The 21,773-nt window shown below is 46.2% G+C and overlaps 1 protein-coding gene across 2 annotated transcripts in view; it reads right to left on the bottom strand.

Annotated features, from left to right (window-relative positions):
- P3H2 (prolyl 3-hydroxylase 2) overlaps positions 1-20,819 on the bottom strand; it is a 67,597-nt gene extending 46,778 nt beyond the window's left edge. For both annotated transcript variants that reach the window (XM_061345767.1, XM_061345768.1), the window contains exon 1: positions 20,364-20,819. In XM_061345767.1, the coding sequence (XP_061201751.1) occupies positions 20,364-20,816 (453 nt within the window). In that variant the 5' untranslated portion in view covers positions 20,817-20,819. The remainder of the gene's footprint in view (positions 1-20,363) is intronic.
- Positions 20,820-21,773: the final 954 nt, after the last annotated feature.

The raw sequence follows: 21,773 nt of genomic DNA, 5'->3' as shown, positions 1-21,773 counted from the left end.
CCCCTGTGATCCCTCCAACTCACCAGCCTTCCCATCCTGCCTCCTTCTTCCCACACACAAATATACATGCACATTATTAATAAGGCACACAAGTCTGTATGTCAGTCATCTGCATGAAAGAACAATTTAAATAGCGTCACTTACATAGTGACACTGCCTCCTTTTTTTTTTAACTGGGTTGGATTTTCTTTTTTTAGGAATTTTTAGACTTATGAAGGTGTTGACTGAATCACCAGTAAGTAAATACATTACAATGAAGGGCAGCAATAGGAAGGATGTGACTATTTCAGACCAAAGGCAAGTCTTTGTGCAGAGCATCATTACACTTTGAAAGGACAGTGGATTCAAAACCTTTGTGAAAGTTCAAAAGCAACCAGACAAATTCATAGAGAGAAAATCCAGTGGAGGCTCTCACAATAACCTCAGATCTAGGCTGCCCCACAGCCACCAGATCTGGAGGCTGGGCGAACATTTGAGGCAAGTGTCACAACATTTTCCCTTCTCTTTCCTTGAGTGCCCAAGGCTGGCCACTCTTAGGGCCCTTTATTCTAACTGGATACAGCTGCTCTTCTGTCAGTTGCCTAAAGGCAAAAAAAAACCTCTCCCTCCCACCATACCATTAATCATCTGGGTTTTAGTGCACACAATGTTACTAAGAATAACAACAGCAATAAAAAAAAGCCTGGGACAAATAGGTTTTCTCACTAGAAACTCCAAATGTGGTTTCTGCAAAGCATGTCCATAGTCTGTTATTGCGAAGAGCTTCAAAGGAGCAGAATTGCAGGGAAGGGTTTATGACACATCTGGTATAGGGGTTGAGTTTATCTCCAAGGGATCTTAATTGAAACAGAAAATTCCCAATTAAGATTGGAATCCCTAACAACCTTCCCAGCACCCAAACAGGAAATTTCAGGTGGGAAACTGCTTCTCTTCCAAAGCTGCCTTCTCCTGAAACCAGAATTCAAAAGACTCCTGTTTGACCAGGCAATGTGCCACCCCTGATTTCGTGCTGCTCTTTGGCACCCTGCCGAACACAATGGCATAGACCTGATTAAAAAGGAAGATGAAAAAAAAGATGCTTGAATTTGAAAACACAGGAGCAGAAAATTGATCTGACATGCAAGATCAGTGCATCAGGCACAGCAGCCACTTGTGCACCTTGCCTTATTAGCCTTCTCCTCTGGTGGTACCTCAAGCTTCAGCCTAATTTACTGCTCTCCCCCAGAGCGCCCATGGAGCCTCTGATTGTTTCCTCATGCTGGGACATTTCAGCTGAAGTGTCTATTGCATGAGAAGCATCAACAAGTCACTTGATGAAATGCAGATGAGCACTTCACACCTTTTAGGGTGAAAACAACCAAAGGAAACTGGGATTCATCCCAAAACACACTAGACAACTCACATTACCCAGGGGATGATATACCTGTCTCATTTCCAGCCCTTCACATCCTCTTCTCTAGCAAGATAAATGGCAAAGAAAACAAACCAACACCCAAAAAGTAAGTTTTTTTAATGTAAGGGTCCAGTTTCCATGAGACAAGTCTGCTGTGAGCTGGAAAATAAACCAGAGCCCTGCTCTTTCTCAAGGGCAAAGTGAAGAGGCTGTGTACAACCAAGAATGAAAAAGCCCATGACTACATTTTCCAGGCTCCATTCCAGGCTAGTTGCTTATAAATGAAGTTGTGAAAAAAGTATAGCAACTCTCTTCCTGGAAATGATCTCTCTGAAACGGAAGTCAGAGTACAGGCATTTTTTAGCATCTTCCCCATCTGCCTTTCCAAATCAGCACTACAGTAACTTCCCAGGCCAGCAAGGTTCGCCAGCTTCAGGTGCCAAACAGCCAACATCATAGCCCAAAACATCACAGACAGAAAGTGTCCTGGCTCCCCAAAGCTGAAGCAGCAAGGCATTCAGCTCTCCAAGAGGCCAAAGCCAACATTTGCCTCTGGAACTTCACTGTTCATGGCAGCTGTCAGTACTCAGAGCTTCTAAAAACTTACTTGCTCTCCTATAAAACAAGACACCAAACTGCAGACTCATGGTTTCAAACTGTTGTGACCAAATGGCTCTCAGTGAGAGCCAGTGGTCCATTCTGTGACTTTCCAAATAAAGCCATGTTGGCATTTCTGTGTTGCTTCTGTTGACACAGTGCAACTACAGCAATCCCCATATCCCAGTAAGAGGCTAAGAATTGGGAGCAATTCCCAGAATCCATATGTCTCAAGTCTTCAGGTGATGAGCTTCTGGAGCCGTAGGATCAACCACGTTTCCTGCATGGAAAAGACATGAAAATCCAGGTCCTCCCTCTGCTCTTTCCCTGAAAGATGAATCAAGTCCCTTCATTTTATTTTTAGCTGAAAACACGATGAGCAACTGGGAGGTCTGCAAGGGTGGAAAAACCTGGGAAGTCTGAGATGCAGCCTACATCATCTCTGGGCTGCAACTACTTGACTCAGCAAGCTGTGAGGGAGTAAGATTGGCATCTGTGGTAACCGAGATGCTCTTCCCCTCTTTGCAAAAAAGTGCAGTTGTTGCACTGCCAGATTCTTAGCAAGCAGTGCATTCAGAGCTCAAAGTGAGGTGAAATAAAAATACTTTCCTTATCTAGCAGATTACAGCAAGACTTTCTCAGTGGGGAGTGTGAAATGTCAGCTGTCTCGGGAAAGCAGCCCTAGCATCACAGCTTTTATAGTAAAATGATTTCACTGCTCTACTTCATATCATGCTTGAAACAGTCAGAGAGGGTAGCCGGTGGTATGTCTGCATCCACTGAAAGACATGGCAAACCTCTGCCTTGGAATATTAAGGTAAGACCAAGAGTATTTCCCCCCCTTACACCTCACTTGTGGATTTGGTTAGGTCCAGAAGCCCAGGGTGGAAGAGAGTGTCCATGCTGGTGAACCAGACAGCATCTGGCATGGGAAGGAGATCCAGAAGAAATGCAACATGAATTGCAGGCAGCAATTCACACCTTCTGCCCCACAATGTTTGATTTAAACATTCACAGCTTGCTAATGGAGACATCACTCTTGTCTGCCTGCCAACACACACAATTCAGCCCAAAACTGCAGTGTAGCCTTCTTCCTCCTGCAGTTATCTGCACTGAAAATGTGTAGAGCAAAACCTCCTACCTGAACATGAGTTTGAACAGCTATATGTACATGACTGAAATGAATTTAAAAATGGAGAATGGGGGATGGACTTCAGCTCACCAGAGACACCCAGGCTGTCCGGAGCAGGGCACAGAGCAGCCCTGCTGACCCACTTGCCATTGCTACCCTTCTGTCATACACTGCTTTTCGGTGTTTTTTCTTTTTTACATTTTCTATGGAAGGCAATTTACCGGGGCCTTTTAGTCTTCGCAGCTGAATAATTCTAACAAGTCATGGTGTGATCTGTGTCAAAGCACATGATCAGACTCCTAGCCTCTTAGAAACATAGAATAGTTAGGGTTGGAAAGGATCTTAAGATCACCTAGTTCCAACCCCCCTGCCATCCTATTGGAGTGGTTGGGTGTCTGATGCCTGGAAGATTCTGCCCACAGTCACAAACTGAGAGCAGCAAACTCTCATTCCTCCCTTTATCTTGTTGAACTTGTGCACTCTCAGTAATTTATCTACTACATCAGTGCAAGCACTGCAGGCTCTATGAGATGAAAGTCCATCAACTCCAGAAGTCTGTATACCTGTTACTAGCTCTGAGCATCCCATCTGCTTGCACAGAGCAGAACCACTGACTCTGCAGATTACACATGAAAAAATCAGAAGCTGGAGGAGGGGGAGGGGAGGGAAAGCCATTACCAGTATGAAGAGGAAAGCCATTAGATGAGTTTTGTATGCTAAGGTAAGCTTCTTGCCTTGGACCCCCCACAGCACAGACAGAAGAAACAGTTTTTCTCCAGACTTGAGAAGTTGTCTCATCTTTTATTCATACTCCAACAACTCTGTATAGGATGTGAGCAAATAACATCAGTCATTCCTGTCTGATTGCTACCCTGCTGCTTAAGCAACAAATAATATGATTAATGAACCTCTAGGGGAGAAAACAGAGGCTCTACTAAACATAAAACACCAGCTAAGCACTGTGAACTTTCTTAAAATTCCCCAGAAATGAAGAGCAGCTGCCTGGCACCAACCTCCCCAAGCAGCAGTAACTTAAGCATTTGGAGCAGCTCTTGATGCTTCTGAAAATAGTCACGATCTTGTGCCAAAGAAAATAATCCCTTAATTTTATATGTGTCTGAATAAAAAATAGAAAAAAAAATGAAAATGAGAGTGTCTGAGGAGACACATTTTATGCATCGCCTAGCGTCTAAAAAGGTGGTTTCCTTTTCCTCTCTTCAAATGTTGGCAAGTAGAACTTCACTGAATGTAAATTGTGAGCTCAAGGGGTTCAAACAAAAAACTTTCTCCCTTGATGTTCAGTTTTTTGGGGTTAGTCCACTCAAAAAAGAGTTTTAAAGATGATATTTTAGGCTCTCTACATAGCAGTGGCATACACTGTCAGTGCTTTCTGATATGAAATCAGCCAGGACAGTAAGCTGGGAAAAAAATACATCTTTGCTCCTGGGTAATTCTTTTGGTCTACGTTACCAGTAGCAGGAGGAGTCAGGTTGGAAGCAACCTTGATAGGGCTCAGTGGTGAATGTAGGAAGAGGACTCTTGTGCCAAAGAAGGTATGTGCCATTCTGGGGAGGACTGAAATCCCCTTGCCAGGAAACCTGCACCCAGGAGAAGGAGCAATAGAGAAATCTTATGACTGCCTGTGCCACAGTGCCTTGCTAACCCAGTGATGAATCACTGAAGCAACACATGAACCTCTGGAACAAATTCTAGAGAGAAAGCAGGGAAAGCTCCCACCAGAGCATGACACAAAGCTCTGGAGTTATTTAAAGTATGGAAAATATCAAGAATTGCCCATGAAACAGCAGCTGTTTGGGACCAGCCTTTTATAAGCTACTCTAAAGAAAGCACTGAATATCTTATGTTGAAAATTACACAGTTCATTTCCATATTTAGTGCAGAGTTGCACAGAGGTAGCTGAAGGACCGGACGCATTCATACTCCATCTTTAGCACAAGTGCCACCCAGATCAATATGTGATTTTGGCCTTCTACTCTGTATTTAAACTACAATAAACTGTGCTCTGTATGCAAGGAAAAAAAAAAATAGAAATGAATCCAGACCTTTGTGGAGAAGGTTTCAGTGAAAAGGCTGGCTGCTTTTCTGTGGTTACTGAGGTAATGAAACTTCAACAGGGGCTCACACAATGTCAGAGTGGAAGAAATTCTAAGCATTTACTAGAAAGGTTTTAAGTTACTCAAAAGCCTTACTGATAGGATTTCAGAGCCAGTTACTCTATTCAGACACTAATGTGCAAGTGAACACGTCTTTCAAAACCACATGTGGCTAGCTATTCATACTTCCAGTCTTGTCCTCTACCATTCATATGTAGGAGTGTGAAGCAGCAGGGCAAATAAAATAAATGACTTCATTCCTCCAGGAATATGAGCAAATGTGAACAAAGAAGCAAACATTTACAAATTCAGGATGCTATATTTTTGCCAAGTTTTCTTCCAGTGGGGAGCTCTGAAGAATTCAAGGAATACAGCTATTATCTTCTTAAAGCTCTGCATCTGTGAGTGCGCACAAGCGCGTGTGCACAAGCAAGCTCTGAGTTCTCCCAAATCCACAAGATGCCTTGCACATCTCTGCAGAAGATATTACAGGGCAGTTTAATTTACTAACTCTTGTATAATTGGTTACAATTTACAGTCTCAAAGCAGATTTGGGGTACTGCACCACATGCCAGGTAAGCGTATCCCTTTTGCTAAAACAAAGGCTAAAAACTTGCAGAAATCCTTACTTTGTAGAAGAAAAGGTACTTCTGAACAGACTAAGATGCTCCCAATTGCTAACCTGGGAGACATCAAAAGAGCAATCAGCTCCACTGTGAATTTTCTTCTGCAACAACACACGTAGCTATAGTTCAGAAAAGAAATGTGTATGTGCTTGCCACTGAAGACCAATGCCCTACAAAAGAAAGTTTACATTATAAATATGAAACCTTCTTGTAAGATCTAGCTGGAAAAAAAAAAAAAAAAAAGTAATAATAATTTTGGACATGCTTCATTGATGGGAAAACCTGATGTACACTACCTGAGAGCAACCCTGGTTAAACCTCTCCAGCTACTTGGCCTGGAAGACCCATTTCTCCTGAGGAAGGACCATATCCCCCATGTGACAGCACTGACCGCCAAACAGCCAGTAGACAGGTTTCACAGTGCGCCAGAGGTAGAAGTGAGGTTACACAGGCTTCAAAACTAGGATGCAAACAAGATAGTTGACAAGTTAAAAGACAGCTCTTTGCTTTGTGCAGTGTCAAGACCCTGTGAGATATTACCATCAGCTCCCTCTTTCCACACAACCTCTTGCTCCAGTTTTCTGCACAAAGATGTTCAAATACAACTTCAAGTTCCTCTTTCAAAACAAACTGAACCCATCACTACCCATTCTCCTCAAAACTTCTACAGGCGAGTGTCCCACAACAGGACAGCATCCACATGACCTCCTCCTCTGGTTTGACACAGGAGTTTGCCAAGCACAGTTGACACTGTAACATGTTTCCCTCAATTCCTCTGCCGTTTCTGTTCCCTGCCCCACTTTTCTCACTTACGTTTTTCTTTCAGCTCTCCCATGGGAGGAAGACAAACTGAAACATGCTGCACAGCTGAAATTACAGTTCACTCCATGGATTTGAAATTAAGAATAATATCGACTTTCCAAAAGCCTTAACATGAATGTTGAAATAATTATTTTTCCAGCAGTGATTTCATTTTTCTTTTAAATCAGGGCAATCTGAAAACTAGATAAAGTCTTGCTGCAAATGCAGAGTCACTCTCAGCAACTCTCAAGCAGCACAGCTGCAGGAAGGATGAGCTGTCACTCCTGCTTAGCCCCATGGCTGGTTGGACTATGAAGATGGGTTTGACACTCCTTGCAATAGCTTGTGCTGATTGTAAGGGTTTTATTGATGAGGTTCAACAGAAAGAAATACAGAGGTGTTCAGAGCAGGGGAATTTGTGGTGTGATGATGGGACAGGATTTATGACACAGTGTGATGATGTGATAGACAGATAGAATTGGGTTCAAGACACTGAGGACTCTCACTTCACCTTCCATCTTCAGCCAGATGAGTCCTTCTCTGTGAAATGAAATCTCTTGCCCCTGGACAAGGCAGCTGGGTTTCCAGATTCAGCGCAGGTCCCAACCAGAAAGCATATGTAACTTGGGAACCATTCAAAAGAAACCCTTGGGTCACATTTTCTGCAGTGATCCTATCAGGCTTTGAAGGCCAAAACAAGGAGAACCATTATTCTTCATCTTGGTAATAATTTAGGGTTCCCACTCATCTGAGATGCTCAATTTCCCACAGATCCCACAGATGTCATCAGGTTTTGAGGGCCCTCAGTAGCAGCTCAGGGAAAAAACATCTGGAATAAAATATACTGAAGGTCACGAAGTCAGAAAGATCTCTGCAAAGGTAGTAATATCTAACTACAAATGTTGCTGCATGGAGTCCTGTGCTGCTGAACACAGCTCCATTTGAAGGAGCTCTAACGAAGGTTCATGTCTGAAGCTGACCTGTTCTGGACCTGCATGGCTGTCATGTATGTCTCCTCTTACATATGTAGGACACTTGTGACTGCTCATACCACTGTATGACTGGTTTCTGCTGAGAGTACAGTTAGCTTATGCTCTGCTAGTAAGCCAGGCAGCACTATTGACTCCAAGCAAACCACTGCCATAACTGGGTTTTTCTCTTGCAGTACAGGACATCTTTAATTAATTTGCCACTGTTTATACGCACTATGCCAGTCAGAGCTCATTCGCAGTGCAGCTTACTCACATCATGCAGTGCATCTGACATTCTCCAAACATGTGATGTCGGTTATGTCTTACAATGCCAAGTGCCTGGTCTATAAATACTGCACATCAAACTCATTCCACAGATGGGCAAATGAGGGCATGGAGTGCCAGGCTGGACAAAAGCCAATCATTTGTGTCCTGCCTCAGGAACTGTTGCTGGTAGCCACAGCAGCACTTGTCTAGTGCCGCTCCCAAATAAAGCACAGTTGGGACCATCAGGGGGTTGCTACATATAAGCAGGAGGTCTGACAGATTGCATCCAAGTGCTGTACAGAATGAAAACACCCTGGATTCAAAATATGTGGTTCAACACACAATGCAGTTGTGCTTTAGTAAGTCACCTAGCATCAGCCTGAGCCATTAGAACTGATGTAAGTCCAGAGCCAGTGGGAGTTAAGGGTGCAACACCTTTAAATCCCCCATGCAGGTAAATGTGCTGCATGAAGCCTGCCCAAGCCAGGCTTTAGCAATGAACCAAATGAAGGCTACAGGCCATACATGGACATTACCTGGGGAGGGAGCTCTGTGGCAAACAGAGTTAGCTGCCTAGAGCTCAATAACTGCCAAGGGGATGCACATACAGATAAAACAGGGCACTGTTGTTTGCCACTGCAGCCAAGCAGAGGGGACTGCAGGAGGCTCATGCAGCTCAGAATCAGGCAAATCAGAGGCAAAGATTTATGGGCAGTGCTGGAGATGACTGCCTGATGTAAAGGGGGTTGGAACTTGATGATGTCCTTTGCATTCTTTCAACACACAGGACATGCTCACAGGTAGCTACCAGCAGCTTGCAGCACAGCCTGGGCTGTACAGAAGGGACACACAGCTGACAGCTGCTGTGTGGACAAACTGCTTCCTAAAGAGGCACACTGCTGTTTTATTTGCTATTTGCCTGCCTTATAAAAGGATCCAGTCTGAAATCAAGTTTTATTAGCAGCAATAACAGTGAGCCAAGGTATCTGGCTGGGAGGAAGAGACAAATCCAAATGGGCAGTCACAGCCAGCAAGTCTGTGGTTGACCCCAGAGCACCAGCTCCAGAGAGGCAGCAGAGCTAGCAGCATCTGGACACCAGGATGCAAGGAAACAGAGTAATACTGTCAGCCAAGGGATGAAGGGAACTACAAGCTGCCAAATGACATAAGTATTTAAAGCAAAAGGAAAAGAAGTGACCAAACACAAGAGCAATTCAACTAGTGCCACGCTGTCTGTTTGAGGAGGCTGTGCTGGCTGTTAGGCACCACAGTCTGCACTGACACCAGCAATGCCGGAGCTGGGGGCTGCATTTTGGTCCACTTATCCCCCAGCTGAGCCCATTCACAGACAACCCAGGTGGGGCTTAATACTCTCTGCACCATGTCAATCAGCTTCACGGCTGCATGCAGCTGTGTGAAAAGGGTACCTTCTGCCTCCCCAGGAATGGAAGTGCTGGAGAAGTCCCTGCAAGGCTGTAGACAGGCTTCTCCAGCAGCCCACAACAGGGATTTGCAGTCACTTCAACACCCTCAAATGCCTATGCACAGTGTGATCTCTCTGCACCACAGTAATTCACAGCACAGGATGCACCAGCACCACTAGCTCAGGCTGCAGCAAACCTTGCCCTAACCTCCTGCTCTCAGCAGGAATGATCAACAGGATCAAGGAACACCACCAAGCAATAAAAGCCTTTCCCAAAAGTGACAGGAGGCCCATCTTCCCTCACCCATTTCCAGAGATCAGTGCATCTCACAGTTCTTCACAACCTGCAAACACTCCCCCCCCCGCCCCCCAACCAGTGCAGCCTGCATGTCAGACAACTCCTGTCTGCTCTCAGCCCCTGTGACACAAACACCAGCATGGCAGGTAGGATGTTTTGCAACACAGCCCAAGGGGACACGGGTGAGGTGAACTCTCTCAAAATAATGGGGTCTAACTAATTCTAGCTTCCTTAAAATAGAATGAGGTTTAACAATCCTTAAAAAAAGAGCAAACCCTTATCACCTATCTACATACCTCCAAGATTATCCCTAGAGACTCTCAAGAACAAAATCTTTTGTTCAGTGAAAAATCTCAGGAATACCAGTGAATAGGGGAAAAAAAAAAAAAGGTAAAAAAATCCACTTATTACGCAGTTCTGTAAATAAGAAAAATTGGAATAAGGCACAAAGCATTTTCCTCCCCATCACTCAAATATTTTACTCAATTACAGATCCTTTGGATGAGGCTGGCAAACCTGGATGGAGAAGTGTTTTCCAGCAGCAGCGCAGTGCAACATACCACAGGTCAATCCTCTTCCTTTCAGACTATTTCAGTGAAACTGCAGTTTCTCATCTGCTTCCAAAGAGACAGAGTAACTCAGGACACGGATGCCCCAGAATATATATATAAGCCTTAGAACAGGCAGTACCTTGGCAAACAGAGCTTTCTAAGCAAGGGAACCAACAGACTTTGCTTGAGTCACAGCAACACCTTCAGCAATATTTTGAAGGATATTTTCCAAGTTCTTTCTCTCTGTACCACCCTGATCTTTTCTGGGAAGGAATATGCCTGGCTCAATCTTCAAAAGATGTTGCACCCACATCCCTGGGCTATGAACTTCAGCACATCTCCCCATCACACCCTCGGGAGTCCAGCCCCATCCTCAAAGAGCTGTGAGTTCAGGCAGTGCCCTACCTGCAATACTCTCACAGGATTTGCCCACCCTTTGTTTTGCAGAAGGCTCTGTACTCATTGCAGGCAGAAGGCTTTCCAGATTCAGGTGCTCCTGCCTCTGACCTTGACAGGACATAGCATAGTCTCAGGCTCATCTTTCTTTAGCCACATGCAAGATCAAGGCCATCACTGCAGCAGGTTTGGAAAAAACATGGTGAAAAGCAACATGCTGGTGCCTTAACACCCATTTTGTGATTTTTAGGGGATTTGTTCTGTTTTGTTTTGTTTCGATTTCACTGCAAAATCCATGTGTGCTGGGAGGGAGAAGAGCATGTGCAAGACCCAAGGAAGCTTTGCACTGAAGAGGTGCAGAGAACCTGCTTAAGGGTCTCCATACAAAGGAAGGAGTGATGCCACTTGGTGAGGCAGCAAGCAAAGGTTTGGCTCTGCTAGGGCAGAAACCCACCAATACCATGCAGGTCAGCAAGCAGCCACGTTAGCATCAGTTGCCATTTACTGCAGCCACAGCTACTCTTGATGGCCGCGTTATGTCCAACCCCACTTACACAGCTATCCTCCATGGAACCCATACAATACTGCAGACAGCTCAGACATGCATGTGCCTGGAGACAACTGCACACAGAAGGATATTGCCCTGAACAAACCCAGTGACAGGAGAGAGCACCATATGCTGCTTCTTGGAGCCAGCAGCACCCCCAAAACATGCTTCTGATCTGCTACCAAATTGTAAGTCCATAAGACAAGGGCACAGCTTGCTATAGATTTTTTAAGGCACAAACATGAGTCTGGGTTTGGACGTAAATCTCAGTTTTCAAACACTGAATGCATCTTCCATAGGAGCCACTGTCATTCGGCATGCTCAGGGAAACCATTCACAAACCTGCTGTTAGTGCTTTAGTGTAAAACTCTTGGGACACAGGTACGTTTTAGTGGTGTGGAGTTCATTTCTGACATAGTTTCATTTTCTTCTCCTGCAAGGGTTCTCTGCCACCTCCCAGATGTTCCCCCCAACCTTAATTAAACCTTTAGTGCTACAAAGACAGAAATTTCTCCTGGTCGTGGCTATTCCATATTTAAAACCTCTGGGCTGCCCTGCACCCCTGGTGCCAATGACATTCTCCCAAGCAGCCCATCTGCAAATTCTACCTGATCTGAGAACCAGCATCAGGGCAGGGAGCAGACGGAGGTGGCACCTGCCACCAGCCCACTTCTCCATGGCCAGCCTGTCACCTCTGTGCTGCAAGGGAACACGTTCCTCAGCACAACAGCGTGGTCGGCATGCTGTCCCACACTCTATCTGAGCACAGACTCAGCCTTTCATCCAATCCTGAAAGAATATGTTTTTTCTCCCTCTTTTTTTTTTTTGAGTGAATAAGAAGCTACAAGTGAGTATTTGGCCTTCATGACTGATGGGATGCAGCCAAACTCTGCCATACGTTCCAGCTAATACATGTGGGCTTGGCTTCTCATCCAAGAACGGAATAAAAAAAGACATTTATAAGCCGGGATTCAGCAGGAGTATGTGGGAAGGAAGGGGTGGGAGGGGATGCTATTTTTGTTGCTGTAATTATTTGGTGGCCGAATCCCTGACCCTTGACGTCAGCTCTGGAGGGTCTGTTTAACTGACCAGTTGTCATGGAAAGAAGGACTGGTTGGGAGGTACAGGGTGACAGGGAACAGCTCTTTGCTGCCAGAACCCACCCACAGGCAGACCCCCTGCCTCTGTTAGTCATCACCAGTTCACAGCCAAGAAATAAAAGTGTCAATACCTTATTGCCAATACATTGGCTGGAAACAAAAGCATCCAGGGAACTTCGCGCCTTCCTGCCTGCCATCAGTTACTGTTAAAAAGCACAGGCCAAATCCTGAGCTCAGTTTCCCCAGTGTAAAGGATAAGAAAATCCATGGCCCCCAGCTGGGTCACTGTGGGTTCACATTGATTTATCCAAGCTCAGCTTGGCCTCGGTCCAGACTACACACATGGAAATATGCCATGTGCAGAGTACAGGGGTCCCTACTCCTCGGGAACAAACCCAATCACAATGACTAATTCATACCCCCTCAGAAGGAAAATACTAAGATAAATAACCCTTGATTCCCTTGCTCCAGATGTCAAGCACAACCTCAAGCCCAGAGCCCTGCTAGCAAGGCTCCTGCAAGGCTCAGGAGGTTGGCAGCAAGCAGCTCAACTACTGACATGACGGTTTCTCATTACTGCCCGTGCCATCCATGATGAAATCACCAGTTGTACGAGGAAATGGGAATAATCCTTGTTGAAATCTCAGGCACAGCTAGTGAGTACTGGCCATTAGTTTGCTTAGCAGAGCTAAATTGAACTGCTCATTCACATGCAGTTTATTATCAACTGCCATTAGTTATTACTGTAGCCAACGACAACAGAAGGACTCAGCAGATGCCAGAGCAGAGCTTACTAGGATGTATGGATGAAATTGAACAGGCAGTGCAAAAAGCCATTTAACAAATCCCAGCACAATGCAGCACACAGACAGGGCAGTTCAGCTGCAAGGCTCTGCCAAGGAGCAGCCAGTGGAGGAAGCCAGTGTGAGACAAGTGAAGAGCAAGGTGCAAAAAAAACAACAGGAAACTAAGGAGATAAAAGAACAGGGAAGGAGCAGGTTGCTGGGTTACAGCACATAATCAGGAATCTGTTCTCCAAAGCAAATGGTCTCTCCTGCACTACTGATGGCCAGTTTTGTTCTAGGTGGGATGTTAACCTAGCTCAGTTAGGATGGGATGCCTTTAGATCAAGACCTTGAAAGACCCAGTGAAACCAGCCACTGTCTTCACCTTCACGCAAGGCACAGCACCAGGGATTGCCAAGAAAGAAGGAGGAATCCAGGCTTACCTTTCATTCTCTAAGAGTGAGAAATTTTGCAGGCTGTGACTCGCCACGAGTACATTTTGGAGCCCTGGCATGATTGCATAGCTATGAGGTGAGAAAGAGGAACTTGGCAAGACAAGAAAAGTAGTCATGGCCATCAAATGCTGATTCCTAGCCTGTATGAAATGAGCTAAGTGAGTCTAAGACCAGTTAGTGCCATTTGTGTCCTGATCTGCAGTGCTGCTGAGCACAGCTGTGCTAATTTACTATCAATTGAAATGATGTAGAAATCTGCAAACACCATAGTTTTGGTTTTGGATTTTCTCTATTGAAAAAAAAAAACAACCAAAAAAACAAACCCATACCAAAATAAAAATTAAAATCAAATTAAAAAGAGAATGCCTACACACCAGAAGTCACTACAACCATCTAGTGTAAGGTGTAAGTTTTAGTACAGCAACAGCCTGAAGCCAAGGTCAAAAAGTCAAAACCACATCTCTTATGAAAACAGCAAATGTCCACTGTAACTCTTGGTTTCAAATGCCAGCTCACGTTCAGGACAAAAAAGTGCGCCTGGTCCACATTTGCTACTGTCAGTATTGAACCATTGGGTCACCTCTTTTCCCCTCTGATAATACTTTTAACCCAAAATTAAACATTTCTGAAACCTCTCATTGAAGTGGGCAGCAAGAACAGGGGCAGAGACAGTTGGGTCAGTGTCCCAGACCCAACCATCAAGACTCAAGAGTTTTCCAACCCATAAACTGAGTTTATTTTTGTCTACATGATTTTAACTTTCTGAGCGCTAACATTTACCCTCTGGTGAGGACTAGGAATGCTCTCTCAGAAAATGTAAATAAAGAGACATTCCAAGATCTTAGTTCTGGGATCTATCTATTTATCCACTATCTGAGCAATACCAGTTCTCAAGATTAAAGATAAACAAACACCATTAATAGTAATAACCTAAATAATAATGATTATCTGATGGTTCTACTACAGGTCTTTATCTGGGATGTGTCATATAAATCCTAAAAAAGCAAGACCAGCTGACCAGGCAGACCTCAGGAAAGGTGGTGGCTGTGGCAAGAAATAGCCTTAGTAGGCTGCTCCCACAAAGACTCTAAGTAGTGGGATTTTGCACGTTATTCTCATTTTACTACCCATGAAACACTGTTAAGTGAAATCACCACCTTCTCCTCAAAGGCTGTATCTATCTCACCCCAGGACACCCTGATATCTGGTTAAGCCCATGTAGAAGAAAAACAGAACAAAATATTCATGGAAAATATCAGTGAAACAAACCAAATTCCCAGAGCAGCTACATTGCTTAGAATTCAAAATTACTCCGTGACCCCTAGGTGTCTAGGGACACATTCAGATGTCTGTCAAGGAGGCAAAAGACTCTGGCCAGTGCTACAGCACAGAGATGGGCAGCAGTGAGTAGTTACTCAAGGTGGAAAGAATTCAGAAGGAGATGTCTTAACTGTCATCCCAGGGCTTGCTACAAGCACTCAGAGACAGACACCCAAGCACGGCTGGTGGTAAGGCTCACACAAGCACAGAATGATGTGCTTCTGTGCTTATGTGACCTGGCAAAAGACAGAACAATCAGCCTGGAGTAGTTAGAAGTTTTACACACACAAGTGTCCTCCCTTGAGCTTGGAGCCTCATAAACAGGGAGTTTTCAAAGGCAGAACTGGAGTAGGGCAATAATCTGTACCACAAAAGTTTCTGAGGCTTGGGTTACCACGTTGTTTTTTCTATTTTATTTTATTTTATTAACTTATCTATTTATTTTCCTCCTATAGACTCTTATCAAGGCAGTATTGTGTCTGTGTTGCATTTCAGAAATCTTGGTGCCCTGTGTGGGCAGGACAGCACAATGCGACCCAAGGACATTCTCCCAGCAGTGCCTCCATCACTGCCCCATCAGCTCTAGTGTGGAAGACCCAGCAGAGAAGACAACATTAAAAAGTCAAAGTCCTCCCCAAACAAGACCACTAGAAAGATTAAGCTGTTTGCATAAATTTTGTGTGACCAGCAAAAATTATTTTTCATTTACTTAAGGGAATAAATCAACAGTCTTTCCTACAACACAAAAATACTAAACGTTATTGTTTTATGCTTGCAATATATGAAATCATGTTGATAATAGAGCTGAAGCACACCTCTGACACTGCAAGGGAGAACTTAAGACAACAGCAGAATAAGCCAAATACAGTCACACTCTTGCACCTTTTGGTCCACCTACAATCTAACATTACTGAGACGGGAGCAATACCTTACATGCTGGAGACTTGTTTTATTTATTGTTTTAACCCAAGAATAGACTAAAATACTTTTCCTCATCTAGATCAAAAGTTGGTGGTTACTGACCACATATGTACAATTCTTGCTATGCTTCACCAATGTGCAATGGGACACGCAGTCAAGTGGGAAAATGAGACCATCACAAGTCAGCATCTACAAAATGGGAACAAGTGGTCAGTAACAGCACACCAATGCACACAGAAAGTGAAAATGGGTTATAACAGTCAACTCACCGAACAGGCCAGGGAATGCTGTGGCTGGGAATAAGATGAGACTATGGAGAAAAACCTCAAGGCAAGGGTTAATAGGGTACAAGAGGCAAGACCTGGTTTTGTAACTGATGCCATGATTAGCTTTTCCAGATTACTTGTTATTTTTGGACCAAATGACTTTCAGGAGTCTAAATGGGGACTGGAAGCAATGCTCTGTCAATGGGATTGGTGGCAAACTGTCCACAGCAAGCTCCAACACAGCTACTGAGTCAGCAGCTTGCAGCCAGCAAACATGGTATACATTATTTGCTTCTTCTCCACAGTCTCTGAGAGCTAGAAAACCCTCAAAAAGGGGGGATTGAAACATCATGGCCTGCGGGCCAGGATTTAACAGAAAGAAGATGACTAAGGCACTTAAGTGAGGCAGGCATGGTTAATAAAATATTTAGAGGGCAAAGAGATCCTCACACACCCACCTGCCAAGCCTAGAGGGTGTTTCAATCACAAAGACCAACCAGACAGCACACAGGAGAGAACCATCAGCATAAGGCAAACTGCCTTTCTGCCCATGGGACATGACATCAGAAACTCACTGAAGGACCTTTTCTCTGGGGGCTGGAGAGCCCACTACATGCACTACAAGAGTTAAATCACATGTTCTCATCACCTTATCTGTTTCCATATCTTCTCAAAATCCATCTCATTCTGCCTCAGCTAGCTGTACCCAGTATATTCCTGAACTGCCTGAAAACATTAGCTATCCTAGGAAAAGGAGTTGTTTTCCTACTTACAGGACATATGTGGAACCTGCAAAGACTTGCAGACACATTTGGACTTGGGCTTCTTTTTCAATACAATTTGTCTAGTCCCTGTAGTTAACCTCAGAGGTCTGATCCAGAGCCCGAAGTCCATAGAAACCTCCAGTCAAACCTATAAGCTGTCCCAGTCCTGCAGTGCACCACAGTCTTTCCTCACATCATTCTGGAGTCACTAAAACCACTCAGATCACATCTCTAAAACAGAATAATGGTCTTCATAAGACTACAGTTTCTATTTAAGAAATATATAGAGAAAGAAATTAGGAAATGATTCAAGGAACTGATAGGATGACATGGATTTAAAGAGCTGATGGGACATATTCTTACAGAGGGATGTCATTGGTATTTCACCTATTCGCGTCATCACCTCCCTGCCCCTTTGTGCTCCATGCAGGAGTATTTCGAGCATCTGCTTAGAAGCAGGAGCAACACAGATGCTTCTATTGTCCACTAGACATCAAAGAAAGTCCCAAACCTCCTATTGTAACACCAGTTTTCCACCAGTTCACTGCAGAGACTAATTCACATTGCCGCAGTTGGGTCACACTGTGCTGGTGCCCGCACTGCAGTGAGAGACAGCAGCAGCAAGAGACCCCAGCCTGCTCCCAGGGCTTATGGCATGGCTCTGCTGCCTCAAAAGCAGCAGAAACACACACAGTGCTAGCCAATATTTGGCCTGTGCATCTATCCAGCAGGACTAAAAGCCTTCGCTTTTCGTATCCCACCAGAGTGTTGCAAGGATTAGCTCATGTATATTCAGCACCAGTTTTCAAAGCACTGCACAAGAGTCAAACTTTTCGATTTTTTTAATCTGCTCCTTGTTCTGTCACTCCCTCCTGGAGGGATGTGTTTCTCTCCTCCTGAGAAACAAACAAGAACGAGGTCAGCGCGAGTGGGAGGTGGGAAGCACATTCCAGGCTGCTCCTCCTCTCTTAAACCACACATGCCACCAAACCCTGCCCTCTGTCCAGCCCTGCCGATACTTTGCACAACTGCTCAGCATCCCAGCCTCCCCACGCAGCCTGGGGAGGGCCGGACAGGATACTCAGCAGGGTGTTAAACCTTATCTCATTTCCTTTTTAGTTTCAGGAGCAAAAAGGGGGTGAGGTAGGGAGGGAGTCAAACAGCCACCCCTGGAGCCATGCAGCCAGCCCATGCACCCACAGCAAGGTAGGGGGGCTCTGCACAAGCCCTGCTTTGCAGCTCCCCTTCTCTGTTAAAGCACAGAGCAGATGCTGCAGACAAGGTCTCCCTGGAGGCTACATGTGCCAATGCATCCCAGCCCTAGGGGAGCATGCCAAAGCTTTGGCATTCAGCCTTGGCACGATGGTTCACATTTGAGTGTATGTAACTGCTAGACATTAGACCTTGTGTTTTGCACAAGTGCAGGCAAATCCGACATGGGGTATTTTCTTCTACGCACAGACTTGGTGAGCCAGATCAAAAGAGCAATACTGGGAACACAGTTCGTGTACAGGCAGCAGCAAGGGGAGGATGTGGACAAACCACAACAGGTTACTCTGTGGGACAAAGCAAATCAAAGTGCAGCGTACAAAACCCCAAAAGCATGATAAAGACTTAAAGAAAAAGGTCTTAAAACCATAAACAGCTCTACTCAAAGAGTATCTTCCCTTGGCTACAGTGCCCAAAACCCGAGCATCCATGCAGAGAGCAAGAACATCCGCTACTTCATCACAGAGCAGCAAAATCAAAGTGTTAGAAGGAATATAAAATCTCCAGATGTTGCAAAAAGCAAATTAAGATGAGTCACATGTAAGAAAAAAGACTGCTTTCAGCATGTTGCTCTGATGAGTTTACAAGGCATTTTTAAGTGAGGAAAATAAACCCCTCAGACCTAGTAGAAGCAGAAATGGAAGAACAGACAATACCCAAAATCATCTGCATTTTTGTATACTGATTTTACTGAAATGGGAAACAAAAACCCATACCATAATTTAAAGGTTTTTTTTTTTTTTTAATGATCTTGGCATAAGCAAACCTTTGTGACCCTGGAAGGCTTTGAATTCAGGAGAAGAAATCACTTTATTTTTTAGCATGACACATTTAGTGTCACTTCCCACAGCTGGTACACCTGTGTACACAGATGTGGCATTACATAGAGCATCTTTCAGGGAAAGGACAGCAGGAAAATTCTGCCAGCTTCACCAGGGTCATACATGAGCCAAATTATAGTGCCATTTCACTCCAGGAGTTCTTTCAGGAATTATGTGGCACATGGGCATCAGAGTTTAAGCCAAAACAGCTCTAGTCCCTGGTTTGTAAAAATGACATGAAGGCAATGGCAGAAAAGGAATTACAGGAAATAGCAACATCACTACAATTTTTCAAAAGGTTTTAAAATGTAGTAGCTGATGATTTGCCTCCTTGATCTGTTGCTGTGTAGGCAACTGCGCCACAGGCACTGGCACTGGCACTGCCTAGGGCAGATGTTTCCTTCTTCAACTAGAAATGGATTTCAGCAGAAACACCCTCCCCATGCTCTGCTGTGCAGCTCTTCACCTATTAAGCTGCCTATAACAACTAAAAGGCTATGAATGTGCTCAAATACAGCACAAGTCCAGAGGGAAATGTTCCAGAAAGATTTTAAAAACCCATCTTGGCATGAAGTGAAAGTCCCACAGTAGCTGTCCTTACTAGTCATGAACAGGAAGTCTTACTACAGGTACCTGGCGTGACAGAGCACAAATCTTGAACTAAAAGAAAAATACCATTAATTATCTTGGTTTGGGGTAAATTTGTTGTTGTTTTGGGGGGCAGGTATTAATTCTTTTTGGCAAGGAAGTTGAAAAAATAACGCCATTTTCCTCAGGGCAGGTAACAGCTACAAGGAAGATTGGGATAAGAGGACGATGTTCAAGATGTCAGTGGCTGCTTAATACTGACTGTACAGTATTATGCAAAGCATTTCATATTGCACAACAGGATAAGGACCACCAGATCTCAGCAGCAAAGATTCTGTAGCTCTCAGCTTCACACACACTCCCAGCTCCTGCGACAGAGCTAAGTTGAGTTTATTTGAAAAGAAGCCCCTGGCAGAAGGCATCAGGATATTAGTGGGGCTTCTGGAGGCCTTCACAAAACTGAGAGCAGATCATTTTCCAAATTATACTATGTTATGCTAAAAGACAAACAAAACCATCCCTCCCAAAAACAAAAAAATAAACCAGGAAAATTCTTCACTGCCAGGGTGCCCAGAGAAGTTGTGGCTGCCCCATTCCTGGCAGTGCTTAAGGCCAGGTTGAATGGGGCTTTGAGCAACCTGGTCTAGTGGAATGCATTCCTGCCCATGGCAGGGGGGTTGGAACTGGATAAGCTTTAACATCTTTTCCAACCCAAACCATTCTATGATTATGAAAAGCACAGGTTAGCCATGGCAGCTCAGAGTCCGAGTTGCAATCTGGGATGCTCTCTTTTGGGAGCAGGCCATGACCACTGAATGGAAGAGTGGACCAGAGCTGGGCAGCCTGAGAGAGATGGAAGAGGAGCACCACACCTGGGATGCTTCACAAGGATGGAAGAGCTGGTAACTTCTGGGACGGGGAGGGGGACAGCCCTGCCAGGGGGTAGGGAGGTGCCTACCTGGATGTAGGCTCGCTGCAGGTAGCTGTAGGGCACTCTGCGCTGGAAGTCGGCTCGCACCTCCTCGGCGGCGCGGTGGCGGGAGGCGGCTCCCAGGCGCGGTTCCTCGCAGCGCCGCACGCAGCCGGCACGCCGCAGCACCGAGCTGAAGAAGGGCAGGTCTCCACCGGCACCCGGTCCCGGCGTCGCCAACCGCACCTGCCCGCGGCACAGCCGCCGGCACCGCAACCGCGTGTCCCGCAGCTCCCGCCGGCTGCGCAGAGCCCGCTCCAGGCACCGCGCCGCGCCCGCGAAGTCTCCCCCGTAGTACGCCTCCACGCCGGTGGCGTACAGCGCGTCGAAGGGCTCCAGCGGGCCACCTTCCCCAGCGCACCCGCCGCCGGCCCGGCACGCCGCCGGCAGCAGCAGCGGCACCAGCAGCAGGGCCCCCCAGGGCCGGCTCCCGGATGCCATGCCCGGCGCGCCGTGCAATGGGGAGCGGGGTTCGGTACAACGAGGGGTGCGGTGCGGACACCGTGTAGCGGGGTTGGTGCCGCAGGGTCCGGAGGCGGGCTGCAACCGGGGGCGTGGCAGTAGAGCCCGGGGGTCCGCGCAGTGGAGTCCGCCGCCGTGGGGTCCGTGCAACGGGAGCTGGACCCCACAATGGATCACGGTGCGAAGATGTCCGGGGGTCTGCACAGTGCGAGCTGGGCACCGTGCAACGGTTCTCAGTGCGGCGGGGTCCGGGGACCGAGCGCGGGACTCCGGTGCGGGTCTGTCTATGCAGTGGCAGGGCCGCGGCCCGGCTGCATGCACGCCCGGCCCTGTGCCGCCCTCCCGCGCTGCCGGCACCTCTTAAAGGGCCCCGCTCCGCAGCCCGGACCGCCCCACCGCCCCGGCCCGGCCCCCCCAGCAGCGAGCGGTAGCGAGGGGCGGGCGCCTCTCGGAGCATCCCCGCTGCCCGGCTCGCCGGCGGTGCAGGGCTTTTAAATGACGTCGTGAAATGTACATCGCCCCGGAGTGATTTAAATGGCAGTAGCAGCCTTCCCTCCCTCTTTTCCCTTCCGTGCCCCACACCTCCTCTTGCTTCCCCGTGTGCTCGCGGCTGGCGTCGTTGTTCACAGGATGCTTTATTTGTCCCCCTCTGGGGACAGCCAGTTCCTCGAGGCTGTTGTTCGGAGCCATTTTTCTCTGGGTTCTCCACCCTCAGCCCCTCTTGTCCCGACAGCATCCTGCCTTTGGGAATCCTGCAAATAAATCATCTGGGATGGGCACAGTGAGTAGCTGGTGAAGTCTTTTCAGCTTCCAGCCAGTGTTTGTCTGGCTTCCTCCAAGGTTTCTTCTTCCAATGCTGCAAAGCCTTGTCCTGCCAAACATATTACTTGTGTTTTGTTTTGGGGGGGTTTTTGCATGTATTTTAAGGCATTCTTG

Source organism: Neopsephotus bourkii, unplaced genomic scaffold (assembly GCF_033783945.1).
Source record: "Neopsephotus bourkii isolate Nb327-2 ecotype Australia unplaced genomic scaffold, CSIRO-AGI_Nbou_v1 NB_234, whole genome shotgun sequence".
Taxonomy (NCBI): Eukaryota; Metazoa; Chordata; class Aves; order Psittaciformes; family Psittacidae; genus Neopsephotus; species Neopsephotus bourkii.
Note: the sequence above shows the minus strand (reverse complement) of the source record. Positions and strands in the feature narration are given on the sequence as shown.